Genomic DNA, 15,044 nt, shown 5'->3' on the forward strand with positions numbered 1-15,044 from the left:
AAGGCCACCGACTCCAATTTTAAATCAAATTAAAGCAAGCTTTTATTTGTGTACACCGGAGCTGGCCGGGACTGTTTCTCTCCAAAACCCTGGGCTAGAGATCAGCCCCCCAGCTCTCCAGGAACAAGGTTTTATAGCACAAAAAGTTGCAAACGGGGGTGTCTTGAGAACTTACAGCCAAAAGGATTTTGACAAGCATAGTAAAAAGTCAGATAGATTAATGATCTACATGGGAGTAAATTCTCAACATCAGAATTTATGAAGTGCCACTGAGATTTTAGAGAGGGTTGTTATCTGGTCAGGGAAAGCGAGGCATGGGTGAGTTCAAGGCACTGGCAGGAATTCCAAACAAGTTTAGAAAGCTCAGTAATTTGTAGTAAAACAGAAATTAACTTTTCATGACTTTGTGATGAGATGGCTCCCAATCTTAAAATGGAATTAGGCTGGGTTCATCAATCACCACAATCAAGATATATAACAGTACTGGCCAAATTAGATTGTTATATTGTGTATTGTGTACATGTGCAAATATGTAACAACAAATCCCCTCGGTATGTACAATGATATTACACCTATTAAAAATGTGTGGGGGGTGTAGGGCTGTAGCTGTAGCTCAGTGGCAGAGCGCTTGCCTGGTTCGATCCTTAGCACCACATAGAAACAAACAAATAAAATAAAGGCATTCTGTCCATTTACAACTACCAAAAAAAAAAAAAAAAAAATTGGGGGAAGGTGGTTAAGATATAGAACAGTTTCATCATCACAGAAATTCCCCCCATCTTTTAGTTGTCAGCTTTTGCTCCTTACCCAGTCTCTGGCAACTTTGTTCTTTCCTCTATCCCTCTAGTTTGCATTTTCCTGAATTTCATATGAATGGAATCATACAATACATAACTTTTTGGGTGTGACTTCTTTCATTTAACAATGGTGCTTTAAAAAAATTTTTTTAGTTGTAGAGGGACACACAATATTTTTATTAATTTATTTTTTATGTGGTGCTGAGGATCGAACCCGGGCCGCACGCATGCTAGGCGAGCGCGCTACCGCTTGAGCCACATCCCCAGCTCCAAGATATTGATAGTTTGAACCCCCGGGGAGGGATGGGAGAGGGAACCCAGGTGTGTGTTGGGGGAGGAGGGGGACCATGGTGCTTTTAGAGGGTGAACAGTTTGGGGTTTGACCTCGGTGACCTTAAAGTCAGCTCCAAACCTGGAAGATAAGGCAAAGCCTAGCAAAGCAGGCTGTGAAAAGTGGTTGAGATCTGTATAGCAGTTCAACAAGTAACGGAGAGAAGGCTCGCTTTCATCCTGCCACTCCCTGTGGGGCCCGTCCCTTTTTTTTACAGCTGAGCAATTGGAGCACCAGGCCCTGAGGCAGAGAGAGGACTTGGGCATTTAACTAAGAAAGAGTAGGCGGCCCAAGCCCTACCTCTCCCCGCCCGCGTGGCTCAGCAACCCCTGGGGCTCATGCGCAATGAGCCCTCTACACCCCGCCCCGCCCCTAGGGAAGCCCCCAACCCCCGGCTCCGAGCATGCGCCGGCTGCTTGGCGCCAATTGCTGACCCACCACAGACTACTGGGTCCCCGGGCGGCGCTCGTTCGCTCCCTCCTCGGTTCCGGGATGATTGGCCAGAAGACCCTGTACTCCTTCTTCTCCCCGAGCCCCGCCAGGAAGCGAAGTGTCCGCAGCCCGGAGCCGGCCGACCTGGGGACCGGCGTGGTAGCTGTAGCTGAGGAGAACGGCGATGCAGCGGTGAGGCGCGGCGGAGACCGCTTCAGGGCCCGGGGGCGAGGGGCAGGGATGGGGAAGAAGTCAGGAATGCCATCTGGCCGGGGCGGTGCAGGAGCGCACAGCTCGCTCGGTAAATCAGGGACCCGAGTTGAATACAGCCTACAGGCCTTCAAAACAGCCGCCTCCATCCCTCATCGGCCGCCATGCTGCAGGGCCAGCCAATGGGAATGGGCCTCGGGAACCACAGCGCCAATCGGCATGCAGCTGTCCCGCCCTTTTCAGCCCTCTGTCCAATCAGAGGGGGAGGGAGGCGGGACCCCGGAGGAGGGTTTTTTTTTGCCGCGAAAAGGCCACGTGGGGACGCTTGCCGCAGGTCCCGCAGGGCGGGGCGCCTGAGTGAGTCTCAGGACCCCGCGGGGCTCTCGGAGTTCGGACTCTAAAGCTCTGCACTGGCTCCACCCCGAGCCCTAGAGTCAATTGTCTGATTTGGCTCGCACCCGCCTTCGCCATGGGCGTCTGTAGCCGACCGCTGGAGGGTTTGGCCCGGAAGCTGCGGGCGCCCGGGAAGCGGCCTGTGCGGTTGGTGACCCGCCTCTGCGGGGACTCCTTGCAGGACCATCCCACCAAGAAGGCCCGGGCCGGGCAGGAGGAGCCCGACACGCCGCCCTCCTCGCCGCTGAGCCAGGAGCAGCTGGTCCGCATCCAGAGAAACAAGGCCGCAGCGCTGCTCAGACTCGCGGCCCGCAACGTGCCCGTGGGCTTCGGCGAGAGCTGGAGGAAGCCCCTGGGCGCCGAGTTCGGGAAGCCGTATTTCATCAAGGTGAGCCGCACAGCCGCCTTGCCCAGGGGTCCGGGGAGCACTGGCTCTGGGTTGGCTTGGCAGGTCATCTGCCTTTAGAGCATGTTGGGCTTCCACGGCCTCCTGTTTTCCCTCCTGCACTGGGTTTTTACTAAACTAAAGCCGTGATGATCTGAGTGTGCACTTAGGTTGTGAAGGACGGTAAGGTGATGTCATGGGTTTTAAGCCACTTAGTTTGCTCCCCAGGAAAGGTTGGCATAAAACAACCAGACTGATTCCCAGCTCTGCCCTTGGGAAAAAGATGAGAAGTATTGGCATCATGAAAACATGAAAGCCATCAGGCAAAACGACAGCGATCCGTCCCCGAGAAACAGGGGAGTTGGGGTGATCCGAACTTAAGGCCCTAGTAGGAACAGGGTTTTTAAAGAACTTGGAATTGAAACGTTTCAGGGAGTCAGATAGCTTGCATGAGAAGTTTTCTTACTGAATTCTTACAGGTTTCCAGTAAGAATCTGACTTTTAAATCTAATTAATCTTTTAAATCAGCTAATGGGATTCGTTGCAGAAGAAAGAAAACGGTTCACTGTTTACCCGCCTCCACACCAAGTCTTCACATGGACCCAAACATGTGACATAAAAGATGTAAGTACAATTGTGGGTGAATTTTACTAGGGGCTGGAATCAAATAGTACTTGTTAATTAGAGGCACTGGAGAAAAGCCATATAATCTGTCATTCAGTAGAAATTAATACTAAAGTTATGGGGTTTGGCTGACTATATTTCACCCTATATTTTTAATCTTTATTGTGCTACCTTTGCAACAAAAAGGAAAAATATGTACAACAACGTCACTCTTTTATTTATTACTTATTACTACAAATTTATTTTGATGAACCTTTAAAAAAGTTTATTTTTATTTTTATAGTTTTTTAGTTGCAGATGGACACAATACCTTTATTTATTTGTTTTTATTTTTGTGTGGTGCCGGGGATCAAACCCAGTGCCTCATACATGCTAGGCAAGTGCTCTACCACTGAGCCACAACCCGGCCCTCACCCCCCCCCTTTTTTTTTTTTTTTTTAAGTTGTTGAGGGACCTATATTTTATTTGCGGTGCTGAGGATCGAACCCAGCACCTCCCATGTGCTAGGTAGGTACTCTACCTCAGAGCTACAACCCCAGCCCCTCCATGAGCCTTTTAAAAATCTTGTTAATTGTAGATAATGGGACTGGGAAAGAAGGATCTGTTATGTACAGAAATGCACAAAAGAGGCAAAAAAGAATGAGAGTTATGTTTAGAAGTAGCAGGAATGGGCTGTGGGGGTATGGCTCAGTGAGAAAGAATTGCTAAGCATGCAGGAGGCTCTCTGGGTTTCTTCCATGTGGGAGCAAGGCTGTTCAGCTCAATCAGCCTTCAAGAGTAGGGGGTTGTTGAAATCTTGGTAATTTCCCAACTCCATCTCATGTAATAGCCTCATCTTCCCCCATCCAGCCTTCCTATCAGAACTGACACTGCTAAATTAACTGGTAGAGGAAATAGAACAAGGGGTCAGAGGATAATGCATTAGTTGGATAGTCAGCCTCCCCAAAATTACAGAGTGACTGAATTGCTTTCCTGTGTTTCGTGATGAATCTCTCAGGGCTTTGTGTGTCCTACCCAGGTATAGTCTTTGCTGCTGGGGGAATATGGTCGCTACAGGCCACAGCTGTGAGAGAGCCATAGTGTTAGGAAAAGGACTTGATTGGGCTCATTTGAAGTGGAATGCTTGAGTGTGTATTTTCGGTGGTGGGAGACTGACCCTAGGGCTAAAGTGGCCACACCACACAGTAACAGTCCATATATATCACGCTGACATTTTGTTGCTAGATCCCCTCCTCCATGTTCTTAAAGTATTTGATCTGCAAAATAGTTATATAGTTAACCATTATTGCCCTTCTCCTTTTTGTTTTTTAAATATAAACTGGCATGTAATAATTATACGTTTATGGGGTACAGTGTGACATTTAAATATATGTATACAATGTGTAACGAGGAGGTCAAGGTAATTGTATTACCTGAGACATATATTATTTCTTTATGTTGGAAACTAGCTATTTTGCAATATTCAATTAATTGTCTACCATAGTTAATCCTACTAGAACTGGAATGTGCTTTGGAACATTAGAAGTTATTCCTTCCTACCAACTACACCCCATCCTATTAGCATGGAAGACCCTCCTTAGATAGGGCCACATCCTACCTCCCAGCCTTACCTCCCCCCTCACTCTCCCCCTCCAGAGTTAGTACAGCAGCACTCCTTGCTTCTGTCTTGAAAACCAGCTTCAGGGGTTTGGGTGTGGTTCAGTGGTAGAGTCCTTGCCTAATATCTGGCTCTGGGTTCTGTCCCCAGCACTGCAAAGAATAAAATAAAACCAGCTGCATCCATCTGTGGTACTTGAACCTTTGTGATTTGGTTTCCATGTAATACATTCAGTATCTGCTTACTCTGAAGTTTTTTAGGTGTTTTCTTTTTTCTTCCCCATTTAAAAATGGGAGTAGGAATCATGATTTACAAAATATTCATTAAATCCAGTAGAAGTGGAATAGGTGAATAACTGTCTTGATAAGGCAGTCACACCTAACACTTAGGAAAATTTCACAATTTATCTCCTAGAGCAAGAATTTTGAATCTAGCTCCTTGGTTTTAAAGTTTAAAAAAAAAAAAAAAACACAGAAACAGAAACCAGTTCTATTAAATTCAGTACTAGCCAGTGGTGCGTGTTTGTAATAGGACTGCTTGACAAGTGGGCAAGTTGGAGGCCAGCCTGGGCAACTTAGCAAGACCCAGTCTCAAAAAGGCCTGGGGATATAGTTCAGTGACAGAGCATTTGTCTAGTTTGTGCAAGTTCCTAGGTTCATTCCCAATACCAAATATATATAAATATGTACATATTTTTTCAATGCTAGTTTGCTCCCTGTTTGAATATTTTGCCATGTTGTGAACACCAGTGATAATGAAACAGGGAGGCCTCTCAGAATCCACTGGGCTGGCCAGGCTGCTTTATAGGTAAGTGTACTGGGTCAGGGAGATTAGGTAATTTGCCCAGAATCTTCTACATCTAGGATCAGAGTCTCAGAACCAGAAAGCTTTCCTGCCTGTCCAGCTGCTTCACCATGAAGAATATGCACCAGGGTCAGGAATTGAGAGCTTCCTGGTCATGGGAACATCTGTAGCTGGATTTAAAGGATGTAGAATGCAGAGGAAGGTTCTGAGAGCACCAGGGACAGAAGCAGGAGGAAACAGGCAGGTGCTGCATCCAGAAGCCGAGCCAGCCTGCATTTCATCCCCTCTGAGTGGGGACCTCATTGCTCTTCCTTGCTTCCTGCTGCCTACTCCCATGCCCTTTGACCTGACCTCATTCTCCTGGTTTCTTCCTTTCCAGGCTCTAAAATGCACTCATCCTTTGGTAGTTCCTTGTCATGAATCTGTGCCACTGAGTGTGTCAGTCTGTCTGGACTGCACTGTTGATCTATAATGGAAAACACCAGGAAATGAGCCCACTGCCCATGGGGAGTGACAATATGCTGTACTTGCACACTGCTCAGGTGTGTGGCAGGAGACATACGCAGGATAATGAGTGCATTAACCAGTCACATAGACGGTTAAAAATAGTTAACTCTGGAGCTGGGGTGCAGCACAGTGACGAGCACTTGCCCATTGTGCTGGAAGCCTGGTTCCTTCTCAGCATTGCAAAAAGAAAAAAGGCCAGCTTGAGGTGGGATAGGGATCGCCACGACTTCAGCCATTTTGTATGTTCCTGGGTGGCTGTGCTGTTACAGGGCACATTCCTTTTTTTTTTCTTTTTTTGAGGTACCTTAAATTGAACCCAGAGGTGCTTAATGATGTACCCAGCCCCCTTATTTTTTTTATTTTGAGACAGAGTCTCACTAAATTGCTGAGACTGGCCTCAAACTTGGAATCCTCCTGCCTCAGCCTCCTGAGTTGCTGGGGTTACAGATGTGCACCATTGTACTCAGTTCTACTCTGTAATTTGAAAAGTGAAAAGAATAAATGCAAAACTGACCCCAACTTGAACATTTGTGTCAGAGAAGGGGCGGGGCAGGGCAGCATTTCAGAGTGTTTGACACATGACTTGGTAATTGGACATAAGGGTGACCTGTGGATCCTCCCTTGGGCTTCTTAATTGGGCCAGGAGCAGGGTTTTGCTTTTCACTGTTGTGTCTTCCCGTGTAGATGACCAGTTAGCCACATGTTCACTTAGACCACAACAGTATTACAGTTCAATTCTTTGCCACCTGGTGTTTACAGGTGAAGGTTGTCATCCTGGGACAAGATCCTTATCATGGACCCAATCAAGCTCATGGGCTCTGCTTTAGTGTCCAAAGACCTGTTCCACCTCCGCCCAGGTACAGTTGCTTTGCAGATGGCAATGGTCCAGTCGTAATTGCTTTTGGATGTGTACGTTGTAAATTACAGGCAGTGGTATTGGGGGGACTGTCACTAGCCTCTGGAGGAGGATTTCTCAACCTGGCACTATTGACATTGGACCGGGTCGTTCTTTGTTTTGGGGAATTGGAGTTGTCCTGTGTGCTATTAAAGTTATATGGGGGTCAGAACACCCCTGGTTAAAAACCACTGCCTTGGAATATTTATATAAAACAGATAAAAGGGATATAAAACTGTAAGCATCCATGGGGAGGTGGGTTGTAACTGCTAGGAGATTTACTTGGATCTTTTCAAGGTATTACTCTGTTCCTTATATCCAAATACAGACCAAAGTAAAGGTCTTTGTCAGATTGATCTGTCAGGACTGCAGGTGTTTATCTTGTTGATTGGTGCCCTGGTTTCCATTGTCCCTTCCAGGGGCTGGCTTTAAACCTATAGCTTTTTCACATGTTGTCTTGGAATCACTGAACTTTCAGGATTCCGCTTAAGATCCTGTTTTTGTTTTTCTTCCTTCTTTCTTCCAGTTTGGAAAACATTTATAAAGAGCTGTCTACAGACATAGATGGTTTTGTTCATCCTGGCCATGGAGATCTATCAGGATGGGCCAAACAAGGTAAACCAACCCCTGCTAGATACATTTTGGATTGATACTAACAGTCATCATTTTATCCTGCTCTTAAAAGGTCATCATAAAGTCATCATAAAGTACTAAATGTCTAGTTTTGCTGGGTGCAAGTGGCACATGCCTATAATCCCAGCTACTCGGAAAGCTGAGGCAGGAGGATTGTTATGTTTGAGGCCAGCTTCAGCAACTTGGCAAGATTCTATCTAAAAATAGAAAGGGCTGGGGGTGCAGCTTAGTGTAGAGTGCCCTGAAGATCAATGATCTGAAGTACTGGAGGGGGGAAATGATTAGTTTATATGAGTAAAAGTATTTTCTTAGGATATGTCTTTTGTTCTGCAGCCAGTTTTTAAAAATAATTTGAAGCATAATATTTTAAGTTTATCCAGTTCACCTAATTGAACATTCAGAAAGTGGCTCTGCTCATATTGATAGGAGCTGTGTGTCTAGTGCCTATTTTGAGACTTCTTTTTTTTAAAATAGTCCACAACCAGGATGGAAAAAGAATGTTTATTCTTAATTTCTTGAAGTCTGTTTTTGTTTAAGTGGAATGTTTGGCCTGTTTTCTTATTTGGGGTTATTTAGTATCACATAGGGTACTTAAAAGACATTCTGCTGGCAGGTAACCCATGTTCACCGCTGTAAACTGGAAGATGCCAAAAGGGCAGAGATGACAATAGAGTAGCCTCTAGTCTCACCAGAGCCCACCCTGGCCATGTCGTAAGGCTTTCCTCATAACCTAGGGTCATTCTGCAGTGCACATGGTTCATCGTGCCTCTGACCCTCTTGTGGCATCTGCTGCTGCGGCTGAGCCTCCTCCTCACGTGCTCCTGTGGCCTGTGTTCCTAGGTGTCCTCCTGCTCAATGCCGTGCTCACTGTCCGGGCTCATCAAGCCAATTCCCACAAGGAGAGGGGTTGGGAGGAGTTCACCGACGCAGTCGTGTCCTGGCTGAATCAGAACTTGAACGGCCTTGTCTTCCTGCTCTGGGGCTCATACGCGCAGAAGAAGGGCATTGCCATCGACAGGGTATGGATGTTAATGCTCTAGGCAGTTTAGAGAATTCTAGGAATCCCTGCCAGTCAATGTTAGAAAATGACTCTCTTGGGTTTCCCTTTGAGAACTGAGGGGCATCTGTCCACATACACGGTGAGCTGTGAAGTGGGAAAGGCAGCCGGCCAGCTTCGGTTTCCTGCAGTTAGTGGTACAGGCTCAGCACGCCCTGTTCACAGAGGACACAAAGGTCCCTGGCATTACTCCTTTAGCATGTGGTGCCTTGCCTGGTGAATGAGGCAAGTGTCCTGCTTCCAAGAAATTGGGAGCATGTAGGAAACATGAGGAATTCCACTAATCACACACCCAGTTTCCCCTGCACATGGGTCACTACCTGAGGTCTAATTGTGAACATCCAGCACAACCAAACCAGCTCTTTGTGCTGCCTTTGTCGCATCCTCTCCAATTTGCTACCTCTTTGTCCTTCCCTGTGTACCTAGCACACCTGGGTACCTGGTTGCTGAGTTTAACCTGGAAATCATCCTTGAGTCCTCTTTCCCCTTAAATCCTGTCTGTCTGTGAATCTCATCAACTCTGCCCCTAAAACGTCTCCATCCTCCTGCTTTTCACAGTTGCCCTGCTCCCCACTGGCATGAGCTGTCAGCTTCTCTGCAGCACAGCTGTGGTAGAGGAGAGGCGAGGGTGTAGGGTGGAGAGCAAAGGAGGGTTTGGGGCGGGAGGGGGAGGAGTGGAGGAGTGCTGGGTGGGACGATTCCGGAGTGAGTGCTTCAGCAAAGGAGGTCAAGGCTTACGCGGGGACCCAACGGTGGTATCTGGGCTTCAGAAAAGTGCAGTGGTAGTGAACTGCCCAATTTTGCATGTGCCCAAAGCGGCAGTGAGTGGTGGAGCCATGCTTTGAGTTTGTCCCACAGAGCTCTGGTTTATGTCCCCACATCTGTGGAGCAGCCCACCGTCACTAGGCACAGCCCCCGCAGTCTGTGGGCCAGTGGGTACGTTAGGGCTCAGCCAAGGATGGAGCTCAATCCTGCAAACCTCACTCATAAGTCATTGCCTATCTTTTCTCTTTAGTGGAGCTTTGTCTTTATTTTTTAATAGAGTTTTTCAAAGGCTTAGTAAATTCTTATGATTGACAACAAGTGCAGTTATGTGATGGACAGCCTCCCTCCCTCCTATTCTGTCCACTTAGTCCCTCCACCTCACTTGGCTAAGCACTGGTGTTTAGTTTCTGATATATTTTTCTGGAGTCCTCATGCATATATAAGCAAATAATAGCCAAGCATGTAAGTCAGATCAAAAAGCTTTTTTGTCTGACAAAGTTTGTGTGAATACGTAACATTTTCAGAATTTGGGGAAGGGGGGTTGGTTTGTTTGTTTGTTTAGGGGTACTGGGATTGAAACCAGGAATACTCTGAGTATGTCCCCAATTTCTTTTTAAAGTTATTTTATTTTGAAAAAGTTTCCCAATCTGGCTTTGAACTTGCCATCCCTGAGTTTCTGGGATTATAGGCCTGTGCCACTGTGCCTGGATTAGGGATTTTTCTAACTGGAATCTTTGAGGGGGAAAAAAATCTAACCTAAGATTAAATCTTGCATGGATTGCTAAGGTCTTTTCTTTTTTTTTTTTTAACTTGGTATAGACCTTTATTTATGTGTGGTGCTAAGAATCGAACCCAGTGCCTCACACATGCCAGGCAAGTGCGCTACTGCTCAGTCCCAGCCCAAAATCTTGTTTTATAAGTAAAGAAGTATACATGGGAGTAATTACTCTTTACCTTAAGGAGGCAGTGAGTGGCTGCTATAGCTCTTACTGTGTTGGTAATCTGTGTTATCTGTAAGCATGGTTTGGTCTGGAAGTAAACCTAGCTCCAAGGCCAAGTCTCCTGAGTGCTAGATTGTCTAGTGCCCCCTCATTAGTGTCCTGGAAGCACATCAAATTCAGCTTTGTTCACATTAAATTCTTCTCTCTCCTCCCTAAACTTGCTCCTCTGTACTCTCCAACAATAGAAAGTGCCACTATTTGCCTAGTTGTCCAGCCAGAAATCTGGCACTTACTCTGGCGCCTACCTGCCTCCTCCTCTTCCCCCCTCTTCCCCTCCATGTGAAATCAGTCATGTCTGCGTTCTTCTCTCTGCTGTTTCACATCTGTTCCCTTCTGAACACCTCTGCCCTGAATCGACCCTCATCTGATCTTGCCTGGAGATTCAGAAGCTTACTCTAGAGAAGGCCTTGGTGTAGGCTGACCAGCTGGGTGGGAGATGGCCTCCAGCAAGCCTTACTTCTGACTCCCCGGTTTCCCCTCTGAGCTCCAGGCTGACTGGCCACCTGCACCTTTCCCTGTGCCCCACTTCTTGCCGTTCTTGGCACAGACCATTTCTTCTGCCCAAACTGGAAGTCTTTGCTTTCCTGGGAGGTGTCTTTCAGAGCTCCGTGTAGCTGACTTTACAGGGGCCTGTAGGGTTGCCGGTGTGGTGAGCCCTGACGTGCCTTCTCCTGACAGCCACCCGTGTTCACTCATTTGATCCTCACAGTGGCCTCCTCCTAGGTGAGGCGTAGCCGTCACTTAGCTTACAGATGAAGCTGAAGTGCAGCTTGGTGTTGTGGCCATTCTTGTGGTCACATCGGCTGAGGGATAGAGCTGGTCTTGGACCCAGGCAGTCATCCCAGGCTCTGCTCCTGGCCCTGCTGGGCTCCTTCCCTGTAGTTGTCCCCCACATGCACACCAATCAGGGATATTTATTGTGAAAGACCACAGCTTGTTAATATTTACCTAAAATGCAGAAAAGAATTGAGAGGAAAGCAAAAATAGTCCATAGTCTCCCTGTTCCAGATAACTTCAATTGGAATCTTAAAAAATCAAGTATTCCACTGTGAATGCCTTTTACCATTTCCTCTAAAGGAATACTATAGTGTCTTGGGTATTTTTCCAAAAAAATTGTTTGTATTGCTGGAGATCAAACCCAGGGCTCATGCCTCTAGGCAAGCACCTTACCATTGAGCGACACCCCCAGCCCTCAAGGAAAAAAAAAAAAAAACTGAAAATGCATTTATTTATATTGCTTGTTTCCACCTGATACATTTTAGGGGTCTTGGGGCCAGGGGTATAGTTCAGTACAAGATGTGTGGATAGCTCTGGATTGCCAGTGCCACATTTAAATTTTTTTCTTTGTTTTTTGATGTCCTCTCATATCAGTACACATAGGTTAGTCCAGTGTTGTTTTGGTGGGCTTTTGTTTTTGCTTTGGCACTAAAGACTGAACCCGGGGCTGCTTGGTCCCTTAACACTTGGAACACTGGACTTACATGAAGCTTCAGCCGGCTTTAGACTTAGATCTAAGCTGTGCTATGGTTAGTCTCTGCACATCTGTGTGGGTGTCATAGCATCCTTTAGGAAATGCAATCTAAATGCAATTATAGCCGAGGAATTTCTAGATAATATATGGGCACTTGAAAATGGCATAGATAAGCCGGGTGCAGTGGCACATGCCTGTAATCCCAACAGTTCGGGAGGCTGAGGCAGGAGGATCACAAGTTCAAAGCCAGCCTCAGCAAAAACGAGACACTAAGCAACTCAGACGCTGTCTCTAAAATACAAAATAGGGCTGGGGATGCAGTTCAGTGGCCGAGTGCCCCTGAGTTCAATACCTGGTACTCCCCCTGCCCCCAAAAGGCATAGATATTGCCAAATTGAAGGCTGAGCTGGATCCCCTGCACCACCTAGCAAAGGTAGTCCTGTACAAGTGATGAACAGGTGAGCCCTGCTCTAATAGGAATGGTGAAGGTAGACACCTTTGGGAGGTGGGAATTGCATGGCTGTCTCTCGAAGTATGTCGTAGTCTTTTGTGAAAGTCCCCAGTCTGCCACTTTTTATTTTCTTTTTCAGAAGCGGCACCACGTACTGCAGACTGCTCATCCCTCCCCGCTGTCCGTGTATAGAGGGTTCTTTGGGTGTAGACATTTTTCTAAAGCTAATGAGCTACTGCAGAAATCTGGCAAGAAGCCCATCGACTGGAAGGAGCTGTGACCTTGCACTGAGAGGGGGTCTCTTCTTCTCTGGGGGTGGTTTTTGAGAAGCTGCTGTTGGAGTATTTGTCAATTGTGAAGTCGTTGAAAATTTCCTTATTCTTAAGTGCCTTGCCTAAGAGGAGAGAGCTTCCATTCAACAGCAGAGAGCCAGGCTGCCCAGCCAGGGACAGCAGAGATATAGCACTGTGACCATTTCTGTATTTAAACCCTCCAGGCACAATAAGATGAGGCCCGAGGGCGGCAAAGGTGGCTCTGCCTGAAATAAGCACACTTCTCTCAAGACCAGTGAGGTCAGGTTCTGGGTCCTGTCCAGCCTCTTACCTCTTTGGTTCAAAATGGAAGAGATGCACCTTTTTGGGACGGCTGTGTTTGGTCTTGCTGCTAGCATTTTTAGCTGATAGGTTAGACTTTAGGTTACAAGGTATTTGGTGGCTTGGCTTAGAAAAGCCCCTTAAATTTTTAGGAGAATCTTCAGGCTATTTCCTAGAAGACTCTGGAGGACCTTTTGCAAGCCTCTAGGAATCTGTCCCAAAAGCTAAGGATCAGAGTTTCCTGATTTTAGTAAAGGCAAGGATCACACCCTCGGTGTGAGCCTCAGACTGGATGAAGAAGCAGTCTGGAATGAAGGTGAAGTTGAGCAGAGAAGAAGTTTCTGTTTTGTTTCCATGCTGGGTGGGAGACTTTCTCCTAGGGTCATCAGTTGAGGTGTTTTAAGGAGGGGCAGATTGCCAGATTCTGTTTTTATGGACTTGGATTTTTTTTTTTTTTTTTTTGCATCACTGGAGATTTTTACATTTTTGTAAGATACGCAGATACATATTTTTTTTTAAAAGAGTGGTTTTTGCTGTTAGCTGGGTTAAAGAGTTAACCCTTATAAGTTTGGTAATAAAAGATCTAACCCCTTAAAGTTTTGCTTCCTGTCCCCTCTTTTCTTTGGAATGTGTGTAAGCCCTCCGGCTGCCTTGTCCTTTGTACTAAGGGACCCAGTGCTTGTTACCATGGCAACCATTGTCTGCAGGAATGGCCAGGCCTTGCCCTTCCTCCTTCCACCCTGAATGGAGCCGCCCACTTGGCCAGCAGGCCTAGTGTTGTGGGACAGGCCCTCCAGGCAGGTTCTGGGGATCCTGGGTGCCGTCTGTCTTGCCCAATCTTCCCTCTGAATCTGTCATATGTGACCCATTGGTCTGTTGGCACTTGGCCCTCGTCACTGGTAGGCTGGAGGAAGAAGGTGGGATTCCCTGGCTGTCTGACATGAAAGCAGGATATGGGGCTGAGGTGTAGCTCGGGGCTTGCTATGTGCTTGGCCTGTAGGCCTAGGCCCTGATGAAAAGCGCAGTGAAAACCGAGTCCAGCAGAGGCTTTGCCCAGATACGTTGCTTTCTCTGGGTTACCAGAGTTTCCTTATCTATGAAAAAAAAGGGCTCAGGATTCCACTGTTCTGTGAGCAGCACAGACTTCTCAAGTGTAATAGATGCCTTCTCAGTTGGGCCTCTGGTCACTTTGGGGTCTTCCCAAAAGCATTGCAAGGGATCAGTGAGTGGATCCTCCTTCCCAGTAGGAGCCACTGCTGTACAAAAATTAAAGAAGCGAACAATTTGGTGTTTTTAACAACTTCTGGTGTGGCAGCCAGCTTCAGGAGGCTGGGGCAGGAGGATCACAACCTCAGCGTTGTGGTGCGATCCTCAGCAACTTAGCAAGACCCTGTCTCCAAATATAAGGACTAGGGGTGGCATGGGAATGTAGCTCCGTGGTAAAGCATCTTGGGTTCAAGCCCCAGTACCAAACCAGCAACAATAAAACTTTAACACAGTGAAGCTGTAAATGGAAAAGAAAACGTTAAAGGGCCTATGATTCCCCCCAGAAAAAAATACAAGTTGATTATTGATTATCTACTGGTACTGAGGGTTGAACCCAGCTACTCTTGTCACTGATTTATACCCCTGGCTCCTTTTATTTTTTTATTTTGAGACAGGGTCTCAGTTACCCAGGCTGACCTTGACGTTGCAGTTGTGTTGAAAGGTTAATAAAATAGGTACTTGTCACTCCGTTTTTCTATATGCTTAACAAAACACTGTTTGCTAATCTTGTTCCCAGGATGTGCTGTCCCCAACTGTGAACTGTTTGCTAATCTTGTTCCCAGAATGAGCTGTCCCCAACTGCCAAACTACAAAATGTAACTTCTCTCCCTGCCCTCTCCAAGGAAAGTATATAAGCTCTGCTTAAGCTGTTCTCAGGGCTCTGTCTCTCTTTGCTATAGAGAGCTCGGGCCCCAGCATGCTGGTCTCCAAATAAACCCTCCCTTCTGCTGTTGCATAAGACAGTCTCTTGTGGTCTCTACCTCCGACGTTTCGCCGGACCCTTACAGTGTCTCAGCCTCCCAGGTTGCTGGAATTACAGGTGTGTGCCACT

The 15,044-nt window shown here is 46.8% G+C and overlaps 1 protein-coding gene across 1 annotated transcript; it reads left to right on the forward strand.

Annotated features, from left to right (window-relative positions):
* Window positions 1–1,549: 1,549 nt before the first annotated feature.
* UNG (uracil DNA glycosylase) lies at window positions 1,550–15,044 on the forward strand. The gene is made up of 7 exons (XM_081287249.1): window positions 1,550–1,752; window positions 2,345–2,551; window positions 3,077–3,172; window positions 6,840–6,937; window positions 7,502–7,590; window positions 8,449–8,627; window positions 12,493–15,044. The coding sequence occupies exons 1-7, from the start codon at window positions 1,621–1,623 to the stop codon at window positions 12,631–12,633; spliced, it is 942 nt and encodes a 313-aa protein (XP_081143375.1). The 5' UTR covers window positions 1,550–1,620; the 3' UTR covers window positions 12,634–15,044.

The sequence above is a fragment of the Spermophilus citellus genome (genome assembly GCF_964194105.1).
Source record: "Spermophilus citellus genome assembly, chromosome: 3".
Taxonomy (NCBI): domain Eukaryota; kingdom Metazoa; phylum Chordata; class Mammalia; order Rodentia; family Sciuridae; genus Spermophilus; species Spermophilus citellus.